This window comes from Borostomias antarcticus, assembly GCF_949987555.1.
Source record: "Borostomias antarcticus genome assembly, chromosome: 27".
Lineage (NCBI taxonomy): Eukaryota > Metazoa > Chordata > Actinopteri > Stomiiformes > Stomiidae > Borostomias > Borostomias antarcticus.
In genome coordinates this window covers 2,903,950-2,927,002 of record NC_140260.1, presented here as the reverse complement: position 1 = coordinate 2,927,002, position 23,053 = coordinate 2,903,950, and the positions used below count along the sequence as shown (strand labels likewise).

The window sequence follows — 23,053 nt, the reverse complement described above, 5'->3', positions numbered from 1 at the left end:
GGACACCATCCAGTCGGCGCGCAGCTCTTCAGACAACTGGAGGAAGGCCCATCGTGTACTGAACTACGACGAGATGGAGAGATTCTTTGTAAGCTTGATGGCTCATGGGAGAACTCTTTTTTGTCAGCTTTGTCAGCTTACATCACCGTCTTGATGCAGATATGAGAAAGAGTAAATGCAATGACAAGAGTACTGTCGGAAATAGCTGGAACGTCATCGTTTATTCACAAAATCTGTTTCCATTGCAAAAAGTTGCATTTTCCTACTATCGATACGCTGACTTTTCCACCTCCTCCGAGCGTAATTTTTTTTTTGCGATATTTCGCCATTTTTTCGAATTTCTGGCGTTTCCATTCAAGTTTAAATTCTCGCAATTTTGGAAAATGTGAATTTTAAGAGGTGGATGGAAACGTAAACTTCCGCCGCGGTAAAGCTAGACGATTGTTTACATCCTCCTAGCCATGCCTAACACGACAACACATGGGGATGGCGATTCATTTCACAAGACAACATTCTACTGAGACCGGTAAGGGGCTTCCTGGCGCTTCCTGCCTTGAAAATGCATGTTTATCATAGTTTTTAGCAGAGGCCCATAGACCTCCATTATAAAGGGGGTGCTGCGCGCAGAGGAAAAATGAGCTAGCTTACTACTGCACGGATCGGTTAAATGTTGGTGTGTACGGATCGGTTTCATTGAGGACAAAGCGACATTTCAGCTGTACTTGCTATGATAAAACATGGAGAAGTTCAGTTCAGAAGCATTCAGTTTTTATGCTCCACATATCTGGAACAAACTTCCAGAAAACTGCAGGTCTGCTGCAACTCTGTTCTTTTAAATCAAGACTGAAGACTTCATTTTGCTGCTGCTTTTTCATCATCATCATCATCATCATCATCATCATCTTCATCCGCTTATCCAGGGTCGGGTCGCGGAGGCAGCAGCTCCATCAGGGGGCCCCAGACATCCCTTTCCCTAGCAGCATCAACCAGCTCTGCCTGGGGAATCTTTAGCCGCTCACAGGCCAGTGCAGAGATGTAGTCCCGCCACCTAGTCCTGGGTCTACCCCGCGGCCTCCTCCCAGCCGGACACGCCTGGAACACCTCCCTAGGGAGGCGCCCAGGAGGCATCCTCACTAGATGCCCGAACCACCTCAACTGGCTCCTTTCGACGCAAAGGAGCAGCGGCTCTACTCCGAGTCTCTCCCGGATGACTGAACTTCTCACCCGATCTCTCAGGGAGACCCCAGCCACCCTCCGGAGGAAACTCATTTCGGCCGCTTGTATCCGTGATCTCGTTCTTTCGGTCATGACCCATCCTTCATGACCATAGGTGAGGGTGGGGACGAAGATAGACCGGTAGATCGAGAGCTTTGCCTTTTGGCTCAGCTCTCTTTTCGTCACAACAGTGCGGTATAGCGACTGCAGAACCGCACCAGCTGCTCCGATTCTCCGGCCAAACCCCCTCTCCATGGTTCCCTCACTCGTGAACAAGACCCCCAGATACTTGAACTCCTTCACTTGGGGTAAGGACTCATTTCCTACTCGGAGCGGACAGGCCACCGGTTTCCTGCTGAGAACCATGGCCTCAGATTTAGAAGTGCTTATTCTCATCCCAGCCGCTTCACACTCAGTTGCGAACCTATCCAGAGAGTGCTGGAGGTCGCAGGCAGCTGATGCCATCAGGACCACATCATCTGCAAAAAGCAGTGACGTGATCCCCAGCTCACCGAACTGCAAACCCACCTCCCCCCGGCTACGCCTCGATATCCTGTCCATGAAAATCACAAACAGGATTGGTGACAAAGCGCAGCCCTGGCGGAGGCCAACACCCACCGGAAAGGCAGACGACTTACTGCCGAGGACCCGGACACAGCTCTCGCTCTGGGTGTACAGGGATTGGATGGCCCTAAGTAGGGACCCCCTCACCCCATACTCCCGCATAACCCTCCACAAGACCTCTCGGGGGACCCGGTCGTAAGCCTTCTCCAAGTCCACAAAACACATGTAGACAGGTTGGGCAAACTCCCAAGCCCCCTCCAAGATCCTTGCGAGAGTGAAGAGCTGGTCGGTAGTTCCACGACCAGGACGAAATCCGCATTGTTCCTCTTCGATCTGAGGTTCGACTATCGGCCGGACCCTCCTTTCCAGCACCTTGGAGTAAACTTTCCCTGGGAGGCTGAGTAATGTGATGCCTCTATAATTCGCACACACCCTCTGGTCCCCTTTTTTGAATATTGGGACCACCACCCCAGTCTGCCACTCCTTCGGCACTGACCCAGACTTCCACGCAGTGTTACAGAGGCGTGTCAACCAAGACAGCCCCTCTACACCCAGCGCCTTCAGCATTTCTGGACGGATCTCATCAGTCCCTGGGGCTCTGCCACTGTGGAGTTGTTTGACTACCTCAGTGACCTCCTCCAAGGACATTGACGACCCCCCATCATCTTCCGGCTCTGCCTCGATCGTAGAGGGTGGATTAGTCGGGTTCAGGAGTTCCTCAAAGTGCTCCTTCCAACGCTCAACAACCTCCTCAGTTGAGGTCAGCAGTGTCCCCTCCTTGCTGTATACAGCTTGGATGGTCCCCCGCTTTCCCTTCCTGAGGTGTCTGATGGTCTTCCAGAAACACTTTGGTGCCGACCGAAAGTCCTTCTCCATGGTTTCTCCGAACTCCTCCCACACCCGCTGCTTTGCCTTGGTCACGGCCGAAGCCGCAGCCCTCCGGGCCAGTCGATACCCTGCAACTGTTTCTGGGGTCTCCCGGGCTAACATAACCCGGAAGGCCTCCTTCTTCAGTCGGACGGCTTCCCTCACCACCGCTGTCCACCACGGTGTCCGAGGGTTACCGCCCCTTGAGGTACCTATGGCCCTCAGGCCACAGCTCCCAGCCGCAGCTTCAGCAATGGAGGCTTTGAACACCGACCACTCATGCTCGATGTCCCCAACCTCCACAGGGATGCCTGAGAAGCTCCGCCGGAGGTGGCAATTGAAATCTCTCCGGACAGGCTCTTCCTCCAGACGTTCCCAGTTCACCCTCACTACACGCTTGGGTTTTCCAGGTCTGTCCAGAAGTTTCCCCCGCCATCGAAACCAGCTCACCACCAGATGGTGATCAGTGGACAGCTCTGCCCCTCTCTTTACCCGAGTGTCCAAAACGCATGGCCTCAGATCAGATGATACGATAACGAAATCGATCATCGACCTTCGGCCTAAGGTGTTCTGATGCCAGGTGTACTTGTGGGCATCCTTGTGTTCGAACATGGTGTTTGTTATGGACAAACCGTGACTAGCACAGAAGTCCAACAACAAAACACCACTCGGGTTCAGATCGTGGTGGCTGCTGCTTTTTATTAAATCAAATAATTACTCATTCATACACTGCACTGTAACTTTTTGCAACTCAGGTTTGGCACGCATGCAGCCTGCCTCTAGCTCCAGTTGGTTGTTCTTATTCTTCAAGAGGGACGCAATATGGAAAATAACAAACGGGGACTAATTAATTGCACACATACAATACCCAACTGTTGATTTTGACAGCCTACGTTAAAGTGTCCTGCAATTATTTTAACACGATCTAACAATGTTTTCTCAACCATCGTATTTGGATATTGAACATGGCCGATGGACGATGACATCATTCATGGGCCCAGCCCTAGCACCACCAGTCCATTGTCTCCAAACATGCTGGACCATGCTGGTTTATCTTCACCACTAAAGCTTGATATCTACAACACCGTTATGCCTCATCCTTATATCACCACGAACCCAAACAGCAGACCAATATAACGTACCACAGAAGAGTCACATCACCATGAACCCAAACAGCAGACCAATATAACGTACCACAGAAGAGTCACATCACCATGAACCCAAACAGCAGACCAATATAACGTACCACAGAAGAGTCACATCACCATGAACCCAAACAGCAGACCAATATAACGTATCACAGAAGAGTCACATCACCATGAACCCAAACAGCAGACCAATATAACGTACCACAGAAGAGTCACATCACCATGAACCCAAATAGCAGACCAATATAACGTACCACAGAAGAGTCACATCACCATGAACCCAAACAGCAGACCAATATAACGTACCCCAGAAGAGTCACATCACCATGAACCCAAATAGCAGACCAATATATTGACCACAGAAGAGTCACATTTATTTGGGAAAAATAGTTGACAGCTGGCCAGTTGAGATGTTGCACAGCAGATATGCAGCATGCTACACTTGGTTCATGGCAGCCAGGTTATCACAATCCGGTCACGGCATCACGGCACTCGGGTTGCCCTCTTGTGCCCATGACCACAGCTCACTGTTCCAGAGCCGGTTGCACCAGCTGATCTTAGGTTCCACCTTAAGTTCCGTCCTAAAGTCCATACTAAACCCTACGTTCAAACTAGTTAGTTTGATCTTAAAGTTGTGCTTATCTTTGGTTGCACCACAGAGACGTAAGTTCCATCTTAGTTACACTGGCATAAAGTCCACACTAACCAAAATATTGTCGCAGAATATTACGTGTTCGCCGTTTTAGCCAATCATCGCCACCCGGCTCAGGCCGGCTGCGCTGTCAACATTGCAGTCGCTCCGGAGTGAAGCAAGCAAGAAGACGATACGTTTGATAATCCTTTTCCCCTATTTACCAAATTGTTTTAAAAGGCTATGGTTTATTATATCCTATTGATTAACCTACTTGTAGCGAGTGGACGATAGCATACTTGTCCTATTTGCATTATAATTAACCACAATAACGATGTGATCCTTTCGGAAATTCAAGTAGGCTAGCCTAATCAATCGCTGTGTAGGCTAACGTTATAGTCATTTGTAATGTACAGTAACATGTTAACGTTAGCTATAGGCTACAAGTTCAACATGTCATGATTGTGTACATACTGTACGTCTCGTGTCAGTATAGCTATTTGAACACTATAAACGATTATCAATAACATGTCTCGTGCCCCATGTCTTTGAACACTAATTAACGGTCAACATAAAAGCTTACTACAACAACGTAGCAACCGAAACGAAAGGTAGGCTATAAGGCTAATAAAAATCAGAGAGGCCTAACGTTAACTATAATGTCCAATCAATCAACTGTAGTCACTTTTTATAGCCCCAAAATGTAGGTCTATAGGTCGTATAATTCTTAACTGTATAACGTTACTGTTTCAGGGATTTGGTCGACATGGCTGATCGTAGGCCAAGAAAAAAAAAACTTCACACATGAGATAATTATCTTATTGGCGAAATACAAAGAAAACAAAGAGCAATTAGAATCCAAATTCAACAACTTCATAACAAACAAACAAAAAAAAGAAATATGGGAAGACATAACAGAGGCTATCAGTGCAAAGAAAGTGGAGCACAGGGACATCAAAGATGTGAGAAAGAAGTGGAGTGACCTGAAGATGCAGGCGGTGAAGGACTTCCCCAAAACTGTCCCAACAGGAGTTGGTCCAAAGCCAGATATGGGGCCGTATTCATCACTGGTTTTGGACATTGTTGGAGAAGATTCCCCCTCTGTCATTGGTATTGTAGGTGGGGTTGAGAGTGGAACAGCAGTCTCGGCATCTAGGCCTACACCAGCCATGCCACCAACATCAGCCCTTCCACCGGCAACAGCCCTCCTACCAGCACCTCCTCTCCCACCAACACCAGCCCTTCCACCGGCCACAGTCCTCCCATCTACATCAGCCCTTCCACCAACACCAGCCATGCCATCTACATCAGCCCTTTCACCAACACCAGCCATGCCATCTACATCAGCCCTTTCACCAACACCAGCCATGCCATCTACATCAGCCCTTTCACCAACACCAGCCATGCCATCAACATCAGCCCTACCACCAACACCAGCCATGCCATCTACATCAGCCCTACCACCAACACCAGCCATGCCATCTACATCAGCCCTTTCACCAACACCAGCCATGCCATCAACATCAGCCCTACCACCAACACCAGCCATGCCATCTACATCAGCCCTTCCACCAACACCAGCCATGCCATCAACATCAGCCCTACCACCAACACCAGCCATGCCATCTACATCAGCCCTTTCACCAACACCAGCCATGCCATCAACATCAGCCCTACCACCAACACCAGCCATGCCATCAACATCAGCCCTACCAGCCTGACCAGTCCAGCAGCCAGCCACCACCAGCCAAGTGTGCAAAAGCTAGAAGCCCCCCTGAAGATGTAGACTCACTACGGCGCCGACTCTATGCTGCAGAAATCGAGAAAGTAAAAGAAGAAACCAAAAAAAATCAAGCTGAAAGAGAAAAGATTGAGCTAGAAAAGACCGAATTGCACAGAGATATATAAATTACAAGAGGAGTTGAAAGCAGCAGGATACAATAACGTTAGTGGTGTCCTCTAGTGTCACCTATTATAGCACCAGCCTTACAATAGTGCGCAGCAAGGTTAGATGGATTGGCCTACTGTATGACACCGTTTAAGTGCAAGACGTGTGTTTAAAAAAAAAAGAAAAAAAAGAAATAAATAAAAAGAATCAAATGCAGATGCAAGTGTAGCCACTCGGAGAAAAGGCTTTCATCTTTCCAAAGATGTCTTTAGGCCTACTTCGGACTCTATACGTGTTGGTGTTTTTTTGTTTTTTTTGCGCTGCTCTGACATTCAGCACCACAAATCTGGACAGCGCCATAGTAGGCTACTTATCCTGGTTAATTGGTTAACGATGTTTGATTATGTTTGAATGAAAAGGCTATAATCGGATACCTCTCTGTAAACAAGCCCAACGATTATTTAGGACGCCTATACACCGCTCCACCGCATTCCTTGTCCTTGTGTGAGCTGTATTGTAGCGCTGCTCCCCCACAGTGGTCGGGTTAAGGTACGGGGTCATGAGCCATGTTTAAGATACCCCGAATCCCCCAGATCCCCCAGAAGCCTCCCAGGATACCTCCCTGCCTCAAAATCCCTCCACAGGGCAGACTGTTTGATAATGAAGCTGTCATGTTTCGCTCCGGGCCACTTGATGACAGCGTTTGTTATTTGGAGGTCGGCATCGCAGACTATCTGCGCATTTATGGAGTGGTATCCCTTTCGATTGACAAATGCATTTTCATGCTCCTTGGGCCCTTTAATGCGGAAATGAGTGCCGTCGACGCAGCCTAGAATGTCAGGGAAACCGGCTATTCGGTGGAGTTTCTGCCGTGTTGTGGCTTGTTGCTCAGGGTCTGTTGGGAACCTTACATACTCGTCAAAGGATCTACACAATGCTAGAGCGACTGCTCGGATGGTTCTGCAGGCGGTTGATTTGTGGACTTGAATTGAATCGCCAACAAGGTTTTGGAATGATCCTGTAGCAAAATATCGAAGTGCCAGACAGACTTGAAGGGATGGACTGAGTGCCCCGTTATTGTCCGTTGGATGCTGGATGTCAACTGCTAGCAGGTCAGTGATCCTTAATATAAGGGTTCTTGGGAACCGAAAACGCGAGTAGCCTACAAATCAATGTCATCAAAAGTGTCTAAGGGGTGTAGCCTATCGCGCAAAACACGCTGCCGTGGCAAAATAGCGTTTTGTTCATGATCCTCCTCAAAATATCTCTCTCGACAAAGCGCCATGGCTACCGTTAAAATTATACCAACTGAATACTTACACCTACTGTACTAAGGGCTAGGTGTAACATGTAAGTTATAACTTAGGCCTACGTTGGACTTTCAGCTGGTGCAACCCAAAAATCTAAGTAGGACGTAAACTCCACCCTAAGTTAGAATTTAAATTCAAACTAGGCTCAGTTTGAACTTGCGATCAGCTGGTGCAACCCAGTCCTGATATCCATGATATAGTGCAGCTTCTCCTGTGTTATTGCTTTAAGGATAGGACCAGTATTTAGCATTATAAGCCATGGTATAAGGTTATTTACGATCATATACAACAGCCCACATCAAAGTTTCGACAAACATTGCACTCTCGAGATATGACCCGTCGCCTCTAACACAAACAATTGATCAATAGGTGCATGGAGAAAATTGCTCAAAAACACCATACAATTCTCGAAATAAAAAATCACCACAAAGTATGATTCCTTTCGGGTTTTATTTATCATATTATATCCATTGACTTGTATTGACAGCAGAGACATAGAGGTTTAGATTCCTCCACGTCCCATATTTGTTTTGATCACCAAACATTTCTACCTAACACTATTGATGTGGGCAGAACTTCACCAATTTCAGTAACCTCTGGTAACCCTTGCCTTAGCTTAGGCCATAGCCAGTCTGAGGGCATAGAAGGTCAGAGAAGGTTCTCGGCTGAGTCAGTTCAGCCGTAAGGAGCAACAACAGCTGTTAGAATTGGGTAATCAGACATAGGAGACATTAGGAATGTCCGGTCCCCTAGCAACGGTCTAATCTTGGTACTGTGCCATCATAGCCTCTCACCATAACTAAGATTGTCATGTGACCAGCCTCTTGGCTAAACAGTATTTAAGAGCACCGGACTGTAGCCCGAGCGCGCGGCTTGCGCTTTACCTCATAGCTCATGTTAAACTATCATACGCTAGCATTAGCATTAGCTTAGCTCCTAGCCTAGCATGTTAGCTTGTTAGCATGCTAGCTCACACCTGCTGTCCACGCTACTTCAACTTCATGCTACTCTGCGGCTGCTACGGTACTGTATCACTAATTGTATCTCAGCTACTGTCTTGTAATTTGTCATAACTCTGTCAGAATTGTATCTGACCAAGCCTGAAGTTTGGTTATTGTTGTGTATTGTATATGCTTACTCATGTTAAATAAACTACATGATTTATAGCTGTTACGTAATCCAAACTGTGTCTGAGCATCTGTTTAAGGAATCCACATCACTATCAATGAAATACCAGCTGCAAAGCTATCCTGGACTTTCTCAACTTCTTGTTGTGTAGACTTGTGACCCGGAAGTGGCTCTTCTTCTTCTAATGTAGCCTCAGTCAAGACCTCCCAAAGTTCAAGCAGAAGTTTCGAAACGTATGTACTGGGAGTGAAAATAGTTATATGCTAAATGATAAATAAAAGCCGATGAGAAGAATACTTTGTTACGATTTTTTGTCACAACACTAGTGACCACTCGGTGAGTTTCCCGTCTTTGAAAACAAGAGTTTATGGTGTTTTTGAACAATTTTCTATTTTCACCTATAGATCCATTCTGTGCGTTATTGGCGACAGGTCATATCTCGAGTGCAACGTTTGTCAAAACTTGAATATGGGCCGTTGTATATGGTCGTAAATAACATGGCTTATAAATCGAAATACCAGTCCTGTTCTGTATAAAATCTGTAGTTCCTGAGGAGGCTCAAGTCCTTCGATGTATATAGAACATTGCTGAAAATGTTCTACCAGTTTGTTATAGCAAGTGCCATCTTCTATGCAATTGTGTGCTGAGGCAGCAGCATCAAGGCAGAGGACAGCGACAGAATGGACAAACCGATCAGCTCTCTCGGTCTTGGGGTCCTGGGGGTCAGCCTGGACCAAATGAGAATGGTGGCGGAAAGGCGAATGCTGGCCATCATGGATGATCTCTCCCACCCTCTACACGACACCTTGGTCAGACAGAGGAGCACCTCCAGTTACAGACTGATCCTGCCACGGCGCTCGACCAAGTGCTTCCGGAGGACTATTACTACTCAGTACTTTTACCAACATGGATTTACTGTACACTGCTACTTGAATCTATTTGATACTTAAATCTTGCACACAAATATCTACTGTTATACACTTTTTAAATTTGTTGTTGTATGTGTGTATTTGGATTTCTAAGATCAAATCTATTGTACATTTGTATTTAGTCTTGATTGTGCTTCTTTGATGTCCTTTGTATACTGCTGCTGTAACAGTGCAATTTCCCCCCGGGGATCATTTAAGTACCTACCTAGTAGAGGTCGACCAATAGTGGATTTTTGAAGGTCGATATCATAATGATAGTTTGGAGCAGGAAAAAGCCGATTCATCAGCCGGAAAAAAAAACGAACCAAAAAAACAAATGCCACTGTCAAAAAAAAACTTTACTACCGGCACACACTTGCCCTGTCACTTGTTACATGTCTAACAGTGCATAACATATTCCCTGCACTATTAATTTCCTCTATGAATGATTGTGTTTCACTGAAGAGAATCTCTAAAAATGTCTTCCTCACACCCAAGAGTAGTCTGGGAGAAAGTTTTTTGGGAGATTTTGTTAAAATCACCCCTTTTCTTTATTATCATCTTCAATCAAGTTCAAATAAAGAAGCCTACTCCTTTTCGTCAGTTGCTGGATGGCTGCGATCCAGATCCTTGTCAATTCATCCAATATTGCTACTAACTAAAATAAATAAATAAATAAATAAATAGATAAAAATATACTTTGAAAAGTAACGGAACATCCTTAAGTGTGATTTGGTGGATTGGGCCTATATTGTTTGAATATGGTTTATTTACAATGGACGGGCCATCGGCCACTATCGGAGCCCAGTTCAGCCGATAATGATAGTTGAATGATAGAAAAATGTCCTATCAACGCCAATTAATCGTTCAACCTATACTGCCTAGTACCTACCTAGCTCATCTTACTCCAGATTAGGGTTGGGCATCGTTTGGATTTTAACGATTCTGATTCCGATTCCGATTCTTCTTTTCGATTCCGGTTCTTAACGATTCTCGATTCCGATTCTTTGATGGGTGGGGTCAAAACAGGCTGCACGCTTATTTCACAGAAGAAACATTTATTTGTAATAATCTTTTAAAAACAAGTCATTCAAAATTCATTTCATACAGTTGAACCTGTGAATTCACAGTTTAATTTGGTGTGTGTGACAGTGAATCTGTGTGTGAAAGAGTGAATAGGGATGCGTCAGCCGTGTGTGTGTGTGTTTGTGCGACCCTTCTCTGTACCCACAACCCCCCTCTCTCTACCCACAACTCCCCTCTCTCTACCCACAACTCCCCTCTCCAATCCTGCCAATCCCTTGAGACAACCTGCATCTCCCAGAATGGGAGAATCTTTTCAAAACCTCCACACCCCCTCCCTCTCCTCTCCCTCCATCCCTCTTCTCTCCTTGCGTCCCTCCACCTTCTCCTCTCCCTTCATCCCTCTCCATCCTCTCCTCTCCCTTCATCCTTCCTCCCTGTCCTCCTCTCCTCTCCCTGCATCCCTCCATCCTCTCCTTTCCTCTCCCTCCATCCCTCCTCCCTCCCCTCTCCTCCTCCCCCTCCATCCCACCATCCTCTACTCTCATCCATCCCTCTCCTCTCCCTGCATCCCTCCTCCCTCCCTCACCTCTCCCTCCAGGCAAACACAAAAACAAACATAACGTTACTGTTACTCTAGGTCAGGGTGGTGAGTAGCTAGCTAGCTAGCTAGCGCTAGCTAGCTATCTTAGCTAGCTAGTTGAGCTAGCTAGAGTTAGAACTAGCCTAGCTATCTTAGCTAGCTAGTTTAGCTCTATTCTTATGTTTGCTTACCTAAATGTCGGTGCCTCGACATCTGAGAAGGGGTGCAGCCGTTTTACCACATAAGCTGTCACTTTTCTGTGGCACTCTTTAACTTTCTCCACTGGCATCTTTCCCTTTGCCGCCAAGGTGAATGGCGTGTCACGTGGTGGATTAGCACTAGCAGCAGTAATGCCAGGCTGGCTACTAGCAATCTGCGGACGTTCATCTACGAAAAAATACATTACAGTATTTGCATTTGGCCAGTTCGGTCTAGTATAATTTGTTTGCTGTCTCGCTGTTGACAATAAGACAAACGTTAGTGCTATTTAATTTTCACGTACCCGATTGCGACGACGAGGTGCTGGCTGTTGGCTCGTGAGGGTTGAGTGAGGACGAGGCGGGAGAGACGGAGGGAGACCGGCGCAACGCATCAAAGATGCTACATTTGTTGATTTGTATGCCATGCAAGCGCAGGTGTTTCATCAGATTAGTTGTGCATCCTCCCTTTTGCACGAAATAAACTTCTCACAGGTGTTGCACTGGGCCGACTCATCATTCCTCTGAGAACGGCTCTACATTCAAATCGCAAAGACGGAAACTACTTCTTCTTCGTTGGTTTTTCTGGCGGACTGCAAACCAAAGTCAGACGCGCAAGCCACCAACACGGAAACTGAAATTAGCGCAAGTGAAATTTGTTTAGGAACCGATAAGCAGAATCGAAATTAAAATATATAAACGATTCCTTTGGAATCGGAATTTTAGAACCGGTTCCAATTTAGTCCCGGTTCTCGATGCCCAACCCTACTCCAGATATGCTCTAATATACACTGCACCTGTGATTTGACGTATAGAGTTAAGCATATAAATGTTCTTAGCCGGTAGACAAACATACTCCTGGAGCTTGCTCGATCGCCTTGTTGAGAGGGGTCAGGGAAGAATTTTTACAGCTCACTTATCTGGCCCCCGGGTGATTACTATTTTTTTTCTTCCCTCTGGAATATGTAGAGAGTGGTTCGTATGCCCACCTCCCTTGTTCTCTGTAAAGCGCATTGTGTTGCCTCTGGGTATGAAATGCGCTATACAAATAAAGCTTTGATTGATTGATTGAAGCGTTGCTTTGTTAGTCAATAAGAGATGCCAGTGTACTCACAGATCCTTTCTCAATGACTCTGTTGAGCATTATAACAGCTTTGGTGCCCTGCTCCCAGATCATTAGCCAGAAGTGGCCACAGGTGTTCCTCAAGGGGCCCTGAGGAGGCCAAAGATAATTAGCCTAAATATACAAATACAAGCTGCTTCATTGTCAACATTATTATTATCATCATCATCATCATAATCATCACCACCTGGATACCAAACTTGAGATCCACCCGTTTTCACAACTTAAATTCTCCATGTAAAATAAATTACTAATTTAATTCTTTGATTATTTTTTTTAAATTCATGCAGATTCTGTGCAAATTGCAGTAACATTTAAAGCTATATGTAAGATTTAAAACATTGACATATATTTCTATACTTCTATATAGCTCTATATAGCTGCGTAGCTCGGGAGGTAGAGCGGCCGGCTGGGGATCGGAAGGTCCCTGGTTCGATCCCATCAGTGTGCCACAGTGTCTTTGAACAGGACACTGATCCCCAAATCGCTCATAAGTGGCTCAGTATTTAGCAGTCGCATCACAGCAAGTAGGCACTGTGCCTTTCTGTGCAGAGTTTGCATGTTCTCCCCGTGTTCGCAAGAAAATGGTAATGGTAAATGGACTGCACTTAAAGGAGTAGTAAAGGGAAAATGCATGTTTAGCCCTGTTTTAAGGTTACTTATACAATGGTTCAGATCAAAAAGTTGACAAAACTAGCACTTTTGAGAAAGTCTGATAATTGCTCAAGGTGGGCACCTTCAAAAAATCTTTCAAAAACATGTTAAACTCTCGATTTCAAAGACAAGAAGCTCACCGAGGGGGTAATTGGTGTCCGTTGGTGTTTGGACATCAAATTCGCCGCAAAGTATGAATCCTGTAGGGTTTTATTGATCATTTTATGAAATCCATTGACTTGTATTGAAGCGACCGTTGTAGATGTGTAGATCAATCCTCAGAGTGGATTCAGGAAGCGGAACTACTTACGGTAGCTATTGTTATTGTTTATGTTGCTAGGCTACCTCGTTTGCGGAAGTTTACACACGTATGTGCTGCAACTAAATAGTTCTATGCTAAATAGGGATGGGAATTTAGACTAATTTTAAAACCGAGTAACCTAACCTGATCCTACTCGAGTAACCGATTACTTAAAAAAAGATTACTCAAAAAAAGATAGGCTACCGTCCAGACGAGCGCATTTAACCCCGGCCCCCTCGGAGGGGAAAACGTTTTTTTTCCGCCGTCATTAGGCTACCGTGGCGGTGCTTTCATGTCTCTTCCATGTCCTTGCAAAAAAACATATTTTAAAGCTGATGTGTGGTTGGATGCATTACTTACCATCAGATTGAATAACCCACAACCAAGTTTTCATGAAGCTATCGGAATCGAAAAACGCAGCCTTAATGTGGATGCACTGTCATAGCCCATCGTTAGGCTACTCTGAAAACTCTAAGCCTACAATATGCAACCAGACCTCTAATTTACTAATCAAAATTAAGTATTAAACCAATCCTTTACTGCCGATACCGGATAACAAGTGAATTAATTTTTAGCCTTATCTAAAAAGCAGAAGAAACGTGGCACTCACTGCCTATTTCCAATTTATTGGACAATAATGGATGTTTCGGCGTCAAGCCTTCATCAGAGAAATGTCCATGCAAAACTAAATAGATTTATTGAACAATAGGCCTATTTATTCAATATTTATTTATAGCAGGCTGGAAAACTATAGGAGTACGCTATACGCACATGGGCCTGTGCTGGTAATCGCTGTCTTTTTCAGCACCACCTCAGGGCTCATTACCAACATGATTAGCCTACCGCAAAATGATGGGAGTGCTGCGTGGAGCCAGAGTACAAAGTCCACTCACACCACTGCCTACTATGCACAGTATGCAGATAAACAACATCAGAGACCCGGCAAAATCAGAGACCCGGTACCAGCGTTTAATTGTCAAAACAAAACAAATGAAGTGGCATATATATAGGCTATACATACTCACTAGTTCTCTCATAGGCTACGCTGTAACAGATTTGAAAGTCCGAGTCTCGATCCATAAAATGCTTTAACACTATGCAAAACCACGGTGTAGTTTGATCCGAAAATGCTTAACAGTACGGAAAACCGAACCATGGACAGAGCATTAGCAAGCCCATGGGCTAATTATTGCTAGTTTTCGTGACCACGTAACTTTGCACCCGAGAACTGTGTCCATGTAAATAAATATAGCTTTTAAAACGTAACCAGTTAGCTGGCTAGACAGTAATCAAGTAATCAGTCATCCTTGCCCCTGACAGCTGGCTGCATTTATAATTTTTACGATTGGTGCACTTTCAGATATTCTGTACGGAATAGCCAGGAAGGGGGGTCCCCCGGGATCCCCAGACAGCTGACGAGTCATGCCCTATCTAATATCTGATCATTAGTTGCCTGAAAGAGCTGCAGTGACGTTGGCAGCGCCTTTCTGAAAAGTTGAGATGGCGATGTTTTCAAAAAGCCGGAGCGCTCAAAAAAAGACTTACAAGAAAAGAAATACAGCGCTTTTCTCCAGGCAGCCGCCAACGCTCTATCCTCTTTGGTAACAGTTGAAAAAGGGCACAGGCGCTCAGAAATGCACGCTTTCACGGCCAAACATGCCATATTATATAGCCTTTAGATTAACCCAGTAGTGTTTATTTTCCGACTAGCAGATCGCCTACTTGGGTACTCGAGTACTCGGTTAACCGTGCACATCCCTAATGCTAAATATTTTAAAAAGCCTTTCCAGATTAACTAGAATCTTACTTTATGGCGAATTATATGTCAGAACGCCAACCAACACCTCGGTGAGTTTCGTGTCTTTGAAATTATCCAAATATCTTTATTGAGTCTCACACACTGAACCATATAGTACAGCCATTTGCCATTGAAAACGTGCTCAACTCCACACCACACATTTCACGTTTTCATAAACAAAACAAAACAAAAACACAAATTAACAGAGTGTCAGCAATTACCAACATGAAGTGAAATGGAAATGCATGCCAAGGCAACATAATACACTCAATACAGATAAAAACGGGTGTGGGGGGGGCTACATTTCCTCACAAAAATAGTTGTAGTGTCAGGAACAGAAAAGAAAGAAGGGTCGTTGGATCTAAATTAGAATAACATTTCCCAGGGAGCATGGTTAGGCTGTGCAGCAAGAAGGGTTGTTAGATCTAATTAGAATAACATTATCCAGGTTGCGTGGTTAGGCTGTGCAGCAAGGAGGGGGGGGGGGCGGGCTACCTGGCCTCGAGGGCAGAGAACTCAGACTCAAAATAGGTGATAAACGGTTGCCATACCCTGCAGTACTTCTGGGCGGAGCCTCGGGCAGTATGTTTGAGGTGTTCAAGTTTAAGATGGGACATTACCTCCTCAACCCAGCACTTGTGAGATGGGGGCATAGCTTTCTTCCATCTAAAAAGAATCAGACGTCTAGTGATTAGGGTAGAAAATGCTATAGCCTCCGCCTGGTGAGTTGTTATTGATATCTCCTGCGGGACTACTCCAAACAGTGCAGTCAGCGGGTTAGGGTCAACAATCTTATTACAGGTATATGAAAATGTGTCAAAAACAGCTGTCCAAAATGGGATCAGCTTGGGGCATAGCCAAAACATGTACACAATGTCCTTTCCTGAAATCTTGTCCTGAAAAACTGCAATTAAAATCCCTTGAACTTGGTGATAGGGTTGTAGCCCGCAAAATAAGAAAAAGAAAAGGGGGGGGGGGGTGAAAACGTGAACACATACACATTCGTAAACATTAAACAGAACACACAAATCGAACTTATCATCCTTAAACACGTTGAATGTTACCGCGCTCGTCTCTCGCATGTAGACTGCTTGCTCTTCCAGTTAACCTCTTCTCCTACTGCTTACCATGCGAGCTCAACGCAGGAAAAACAATAATAACACTAAATGTTAAACCAAAACAGCTCTTGACTCAAACTGATTTAGCCATGCTGTATGCAACAGATCACATAGCATGTTGAACAGGTCACAGGTGTAAAATGGTGTTAGGGGATCTGAGCAACTGAACCTACAGTAATAACATTAGTAGTCTACAGCTAGTAAGTGCCAAATCAAAATAGTCCCACGTATCCTTTCTCACCTACAATATTGTCCGTGATGTAGCTAGCTTACACCGTTGCATGCATAACCAGACAAACAAAACCTGAGTATTACGGTGTGCGCAACACATTCCTCAACACGAACTCCTTGGCCAGTCTTGGGTCTTGAAACCTCACCTCCTGGCCGTCCGCCGTTGTAATTCTCAGTGTTGCTGGGTAGCTCAGTCCATAGCGGATCCCTTCGCGCCCCCGGAGCAGACCCCTCACCTTCGTGAAGGCTGCCCGTTGCTTGCTCACGAGCTGGGTGAAGTCTGGCAGGATCCGGATCTGGTCACCGTCGGCAGTCGTCACTGTTTTCATAGCCATGGCTTTCTTTAACAAGAGCTCTTTTTCAGTGAAGTAATGGCATTTCACCACAAAAGCCCGCGGTGGAAGATTGTCCGCCTGTCTGCTGCGGAGAGCGCGGTGGGCCCGGTCCAGGGTTGGCGGCTTCTCGAGTTTCAGAGCTTCTTTGAGCATATTGGCCACAAACTCAAACGGTTGTTTTCCGTGCTCACGTCCTTCCTTCACTCCTATGATTCGGATATTGCAGCTCCTAGACCTCGCCTCCAGATCCTCGCACAGGTCTCTCAGCGTGGCCAGTTCCTTTTTCATAACGCTGATGTCTGATTCCACAGTGGTAAGTGAGTCCGCGTGCCCGTTAACACCCGCTTCCAACTCGGACACACGACCCTCGACCGCCTCGGTTCTTTTCTCAGCTTGTTCCACCGCACTCCGCAGTTCCATCTGAATCTGGGCAACCTGGTTCCGTAATTCTGCAGACTGGGCCACTGCCTTTTCTTCCATTTTAGCCATCAAGTCCTGTTTCAGAGCCTCAATCGCCTTCAGTATTGCATGTTGGTCCTCAGTCGCAACTGTAGCGCCCTCAGCTAGGCTAGCCTCCCCACTAGCCACAAGGCTAGCAGAAGCATAAGCCAAATCTTTGCCTCTATTTTCTTTTCTTTCGACATTCCTTTTCTCCGTAAAACGAAAGGATATCAACTCAAAACGGTGTAACTGACCGAGTGGGACTAATTTATGTGATATATTTAGAAAAAAATTATGAAATTAGTTATTCCCACGAGGAGCTCCAAAAACTACGTTTTTACATGGCGTCGCCAAACCGGAGGTTCTTCATCGTGTCTTTGAAATCGAGGGTTTAACATGTTTTTTGAATGATTTTTCAAGGTGCCCACCCACATCCATTGTATGACCAAAACGATGGTATAGCAATTATCAGACTTTCTCAAAAGTGCTAGTTTTGTCAACTTTTTGATCTGGACCATTGTATATGATCATAAGTAACCTTAAAACAAGGCTGAACATGATTTTTCCCTTTACTACTCCTTTAAATAGCGCTTTTATCCATTCACACACCAATGGCGGCAGCCTGCTCACTGGGAGCAATTTGGGGTTCAGTGTCTTTCTCAAGGACACAGGAGGCGGGATTCGAACCGCCGATCCTACGATGAATGAATGAATGAATTCTTTATTTTTAAGACAGGGACAGTGTACAAATAACATTAACCTTGTAAAACAAGGAGGGATGTTTTGCACCAGGTTTTAGCAGATTGCTAATTTCTGCCCGTAGTCCCTGGGCAGGTAAGTAAAAAGGAAGATAAAATATAGTACGAAACCATGACATTATAGACGCATTAAAATGTCCTAAAATACTATGGTGCAAAACAACAAATGCATAACACTAAAAGAGTACATCCATCATACATACACTGCATTAATAATCAATATCCAAAAGGTCAATAGAATACATCAATAAACAATAATGGACTACGATCATTGGACGGCACGCTCTACCACTGACCCACAGCTGCAAGAGTTTCCCCAACTCAACTCAGGCCCCTCAAGCTAAGTGCATGTGCATGTCCCGATAGAAGCCCGCCCACATGGAGCAGTATTGTATGAATCCCTATGGACACTATGGAAAGAGAGTGCTGTTTTCCCTATATATATATATATATATATATAATTACATATATTTATGTATATAATATAATTACATATTATATAAAAAATATATATAAATATATATATATATAAATATATAGATAAATATATATATATATATATATATAATATAAAACACATATATATATATATATATATATATATAAAATTACATATTAACCACTGAAAGTTTAAGTATTTTAATTTTCTTTGCCATCCTCCAGGGTGGCATAAATGATTGGATTTAATAGATTTTATTCTATTCTTTGTAAAGAAACAGCAACATATTGTCATGCATATTTTTGTTTTGCCGTCCTGCTATTCCATGGGACTTTTCCCTGTGTCTGTCTGCCATCTAGCGCTTGCCTGATTCCACGTCATGCCGACTGATAATTACTTACCTGAGACAGAATATAAGCTCTTTGAGCTTCCTCCACTGTAACTAAGCTTGCATTGATGTAGTCATTTTCAGAGTGTTCAAGTTTAACACGACTGTGATCATCTAAAACCAGAAATCACAAAACATTCATGTTATTTCAGACACTTATTCTAAAGCAATTACTGTCAACTTTGCCACATGAACCCACCCTGCTTTATACTGCTTGGGTCTTTTCATCTTTTTTTTCTTTTTTTAAGTGAAAGGAAATATAAGTCTCTTCTGAGACTTCATTGATAATCATTGGACTCATAATCCATTGGAAACAGCATTATATGGGGGGGCTTTAATAAAAGGGCAAGAAGGTGGGCAGAAAGCAGAGAGATGGCTGACTTACAAGGGCTGACGTCCCTGTATCGGTTGAGATTGCGGTTCTCTGGACATTTTGCTACTTTGTATGGGTACTCACTGGCCTGGGTTCGAATTTCCTGTAAAGATATGTTAGGAGTTTAGGTACAGACACAAATCGCCTACACTGCAGTGGCATACTTCAAAAGTAACAGAGGAGTTGTCGTGTGATTCTGGAATGGCACAATACAACCCACACTGCTAATACTGCACGCAAAGTGACCAAAGTGTGAAGGTAACTCAGCTCAGAACAGCTCTCCTCTGTTTTCCGATCACTGTCAGGACAGCGGAGACAGGGGACTCTGTCCAGCGGAGACAGGGGACTCTCTTAAGTCTCTTAAGAACACCTGGGCTCCTCCCCCACTGACCTCTCCACCTGCTAACACTCACCAGGTTCCCCATTGTCACTTCCAACTTTTATTGTATGTAAAAATGTAACATTTTAAAATAAATCCCCTTCCTGTCTCTAGCACTGTAACTGCTGGTGGACCTTATTGAAGGCTATTCTGATGATGACTGGGATGTAGTTGGTTCTCTTGCTTATTGTAGCCTACGCGTTGTTGCTTTGGATAAAAATGTAGGCCTATCCCAAATGACAAATATGTAGTGAAATAGATGTCAACAAGACAATGTCAACAGAAGCGCCACAAATGCTTAAGCACAGGTATTTCAGTCCCCTGTGGACTAATATCAGACCTGCAAACTCTACTGGAGTGAAAAAGGTGACGACATACAAAACTAAAACCCTCTAGATTCACTGAAACTACCATGGTTAACATAAAAAGGTGACTGTAGCCAAAAGGTGACAAGTTTGCAGGTCTGTAATATGTCAGTCCACTGTAATGGCTCATAGGCTAGTTTCTGTTAGTTTCCATCTCAGATCAAGTACACACATTACATTACAGTAATTTAGCAGACTTTTATCCAAAGAGACTTACAATAATGGCATTTAACATAGGCAGTCAGTGCACTACTACTCATCAGAACTCAGAAGTGCATGTCCTTTCTTAACTAGTGACAGGGCATAATCTAGTGCTACAGCCAAAGTGCATGAGTCTCTTCACATGTTGATATTCAGGGAAAGTGCACATCTAAGCATACATAATGTGAGGTTCTGTCCTGGACTGGTATCTCAGAATCCACATCATTCATCAATGTGTGAGATCCCACTCTTAGCACAAAATGCACTAGTAGGCTACCCCCACCACATACACCTAGCCTCCTAACACAGTGCATCATTGCACTGGGTTGACCACTGATAACAGCTACTTGGCTGTTTCATCTGATATGATGACATAAGGAAGAGAACATGGAACCGACGCACAGCGTCACACTGCTTGTTGTGAGTGACAACATTTGAAATCTGAGTGTAGAAAACCTCAAACTGACAGGATCCGACATATTCACCGGGGGGCAGAGAGAAATAGATTTGGAAGTTGGGTGGCTAGTAGTCATATTAATACGGTACCGTGGGTAACAATCTAGAAGAGACTAAAGGCTAACATGCACATAATTCCTGGAAATCTTGGCGACTTCTCAGAAACGGAGAAGCTGTGTCAACTGGTGCTTCAAATGTTGATGCACATTTCCCGGAAGTCCCAGTTGAATCCTGCATGAGACTCATATTGACAGATTAGCTGGACTACCTTGCTCCCTAGCGAGCCTAGTCTACTAACTGGATTGATACAGAACTATACTAGCTATCCTAGAAATATATGACCACGCTAAAAGCTAGTTCTAACTAACCAATCGAGCTGACAATTCAACATGTCCACATCAACTAAACAGAAGAAGCTAATGACAATACGTTGTCTAACGTTAGCTAGCTAACACACGGAGCTAGTTAACAAGAGCCCGACTCACATTATAGAGGTTTTGCCATTGCCCAGACGAATCTATGTCCTCAAATTCTTGGTCCATGTTCTGTTAAGAGTAAATTCAAACTTGCTAAAACAATGATTTAATGTTTGCCTTTGTCAGCGGCGTTAGCTAGTCCACCACTAGTGCTTATCTGAACCCATCTAGCTAGTCTTCTTCTTGTGGTTATTTATTGGCGGTTGGCAAACAATTTATAGGCGCATTACCGCCACCCACTGGTCTGGAGTGTGAATAAACGCTAGGCTAACTCATCAACCGTGTCAGAACCAGGCCCCCAGGATGGCCCAGTCCCAATGTCCCCCCTAAACCATGGAGGTATAATATAACTGGAGACGGCATTGAAAATGGCTGCCTATTCATTTCAATGAAAGTTGCTCACCGGCGCATGAAGCCATTTGACGTAGTGGCCAAAGCCCGGTATTGCAAGTCAAATCAAGGCATGCGGCCCAAGAACCCTTATTTCCCATGTTAGTGGATGATGATAGATAGGGCTAGAAAAGGAAAACAAAATTTTTCTGGGTATCATTCAGCATCAGAGACCAATCTTATCAATATAAACTTTTAGTTTTAGGGGTTTTGGGGTTTTTGAAGCCACCAATACCTGTATTGAGCCATTTAAACATGTGCTGTGCACGAGCCTCGGGGACGCGCTGGTCGCGCGTTCGTGAGTCCTGCGAGCTCGGGAAAGCACGTGACCATAGGAAGACCCGCCCTACTCTGCCTCTGATTGGATAGGAAGTCATGTAATGACGTCGGTTAACGTTTGCTATGCTTTAGCAATGAAGCTTATGATCATGCTAATCATAGATATGAACGTATGTCTATGATGCAAATGATCATGACATGTGGTTACTTTAGGACATCGTTGGAAAAGATCTAGAGGGTAAGTGGGTCAATGTTGAATAACTTAGCTAACATTACCTAATGTTACATTTCTTTATATTAACATCAACTATATTGATAGGCTAGGGAGCTATGCTAACGGTAGCTAATGCTAACGGCTTAGGGTTAACGTTAGTTAGTTAATGCTAACGTTACGTTCGGAGGTCTCAGATGTATTTCAATTTTAACAATGTTGAGCATGATCAATGTGACATTGTTCATACATTGATTACAGTCTGTAATCTTGTCTGGCATTATTTAGCTATAGTGGGCTGATGCTTGCTGCTGCTACTATAGCATTTGCCACATTATACATCAAATTAATCAAGCATAGTGTTATTACCTGAAGGCATTATTACCATTGCAAGTAAGCATGCCATGTATATGCCATGCCTGGAAATCAAATTAATAGTGTAATTATTCCCCATCATAGCTCATTGTACACTGATATAATCATTCTCCTTGCCTTTGCTAATACTCATCTCTTTTATCAAACTTTGTGCTAGGAAAGAAATCTGGCTGTGATTCGTCGCTAGTGCTCATCCAGGCTGTTGTCATCTCCCGCCTGGACTCCTGCAACTCCCTACTTGCTGCCATCCTGCAGCGTTGGCCATCAGACTCCTGGAGAAAGCTGCTGCTGACCTGGTGTTCAACAGCCCCATGCTCTTCCACAAAACTTCCCTACTCTGTTCTCTGCACTGGCTCCCTGCGCTGTCCCATCCAGTTTAGGACTGTGGTTCGAGCCTACAGGGCAAATGAACAGCTCCCTCCGACCTCCAGGCTGTGGTCAAGCTCTGCTGCCTTGAGGTGATTGGTTCCCCAGTTGCTCCAAGCCCCCCTACGGCAGAT

The 23,053-nt window shown here is 44.6% G+C and overlaps 1 protein-coding gene across 1 annotated transcript in view; it reads right to left on the bottom strand.

Moving 5' to 3' along the window:
* ptpn2a (protein tyrosine phosphatase non-receptor type 2a) overlaps nucleotides 1-21,445 on the bottom strand; it is a 45,577-nt gene extending 24,132 nt beyond the window's left edge. The window contains exons 1-4 of the mRNA XM_084459266.1: nucleotides 21,308-21,445; nucleotides 19,434-19,524; nucleotides 19,062-19,162; nucleotides 12,577-12,675 (exon numbers count right to left, since the gene is read on the bottom strand). Coding sequence (XP_084315392.1) covers nucleotides 12,577-12,675; nucleotides 19,062-19,162; nucleotides 19,434-19,524; nucleotides 21,308-21,364 — 348 coding nt within the window. The 5' untranslated portion in view covers nucleotides 21,365-21,445. The remainder of the gene's footprint in view (nucleotides 1-12,576; nucleotides 12,676-19,061; nucleotides 19,163-19,433; nucleotides 19,525-21,307) is intronic.
* Nucleotides 21,446-23,053: the final 1,608 nt, after the last annotated feature.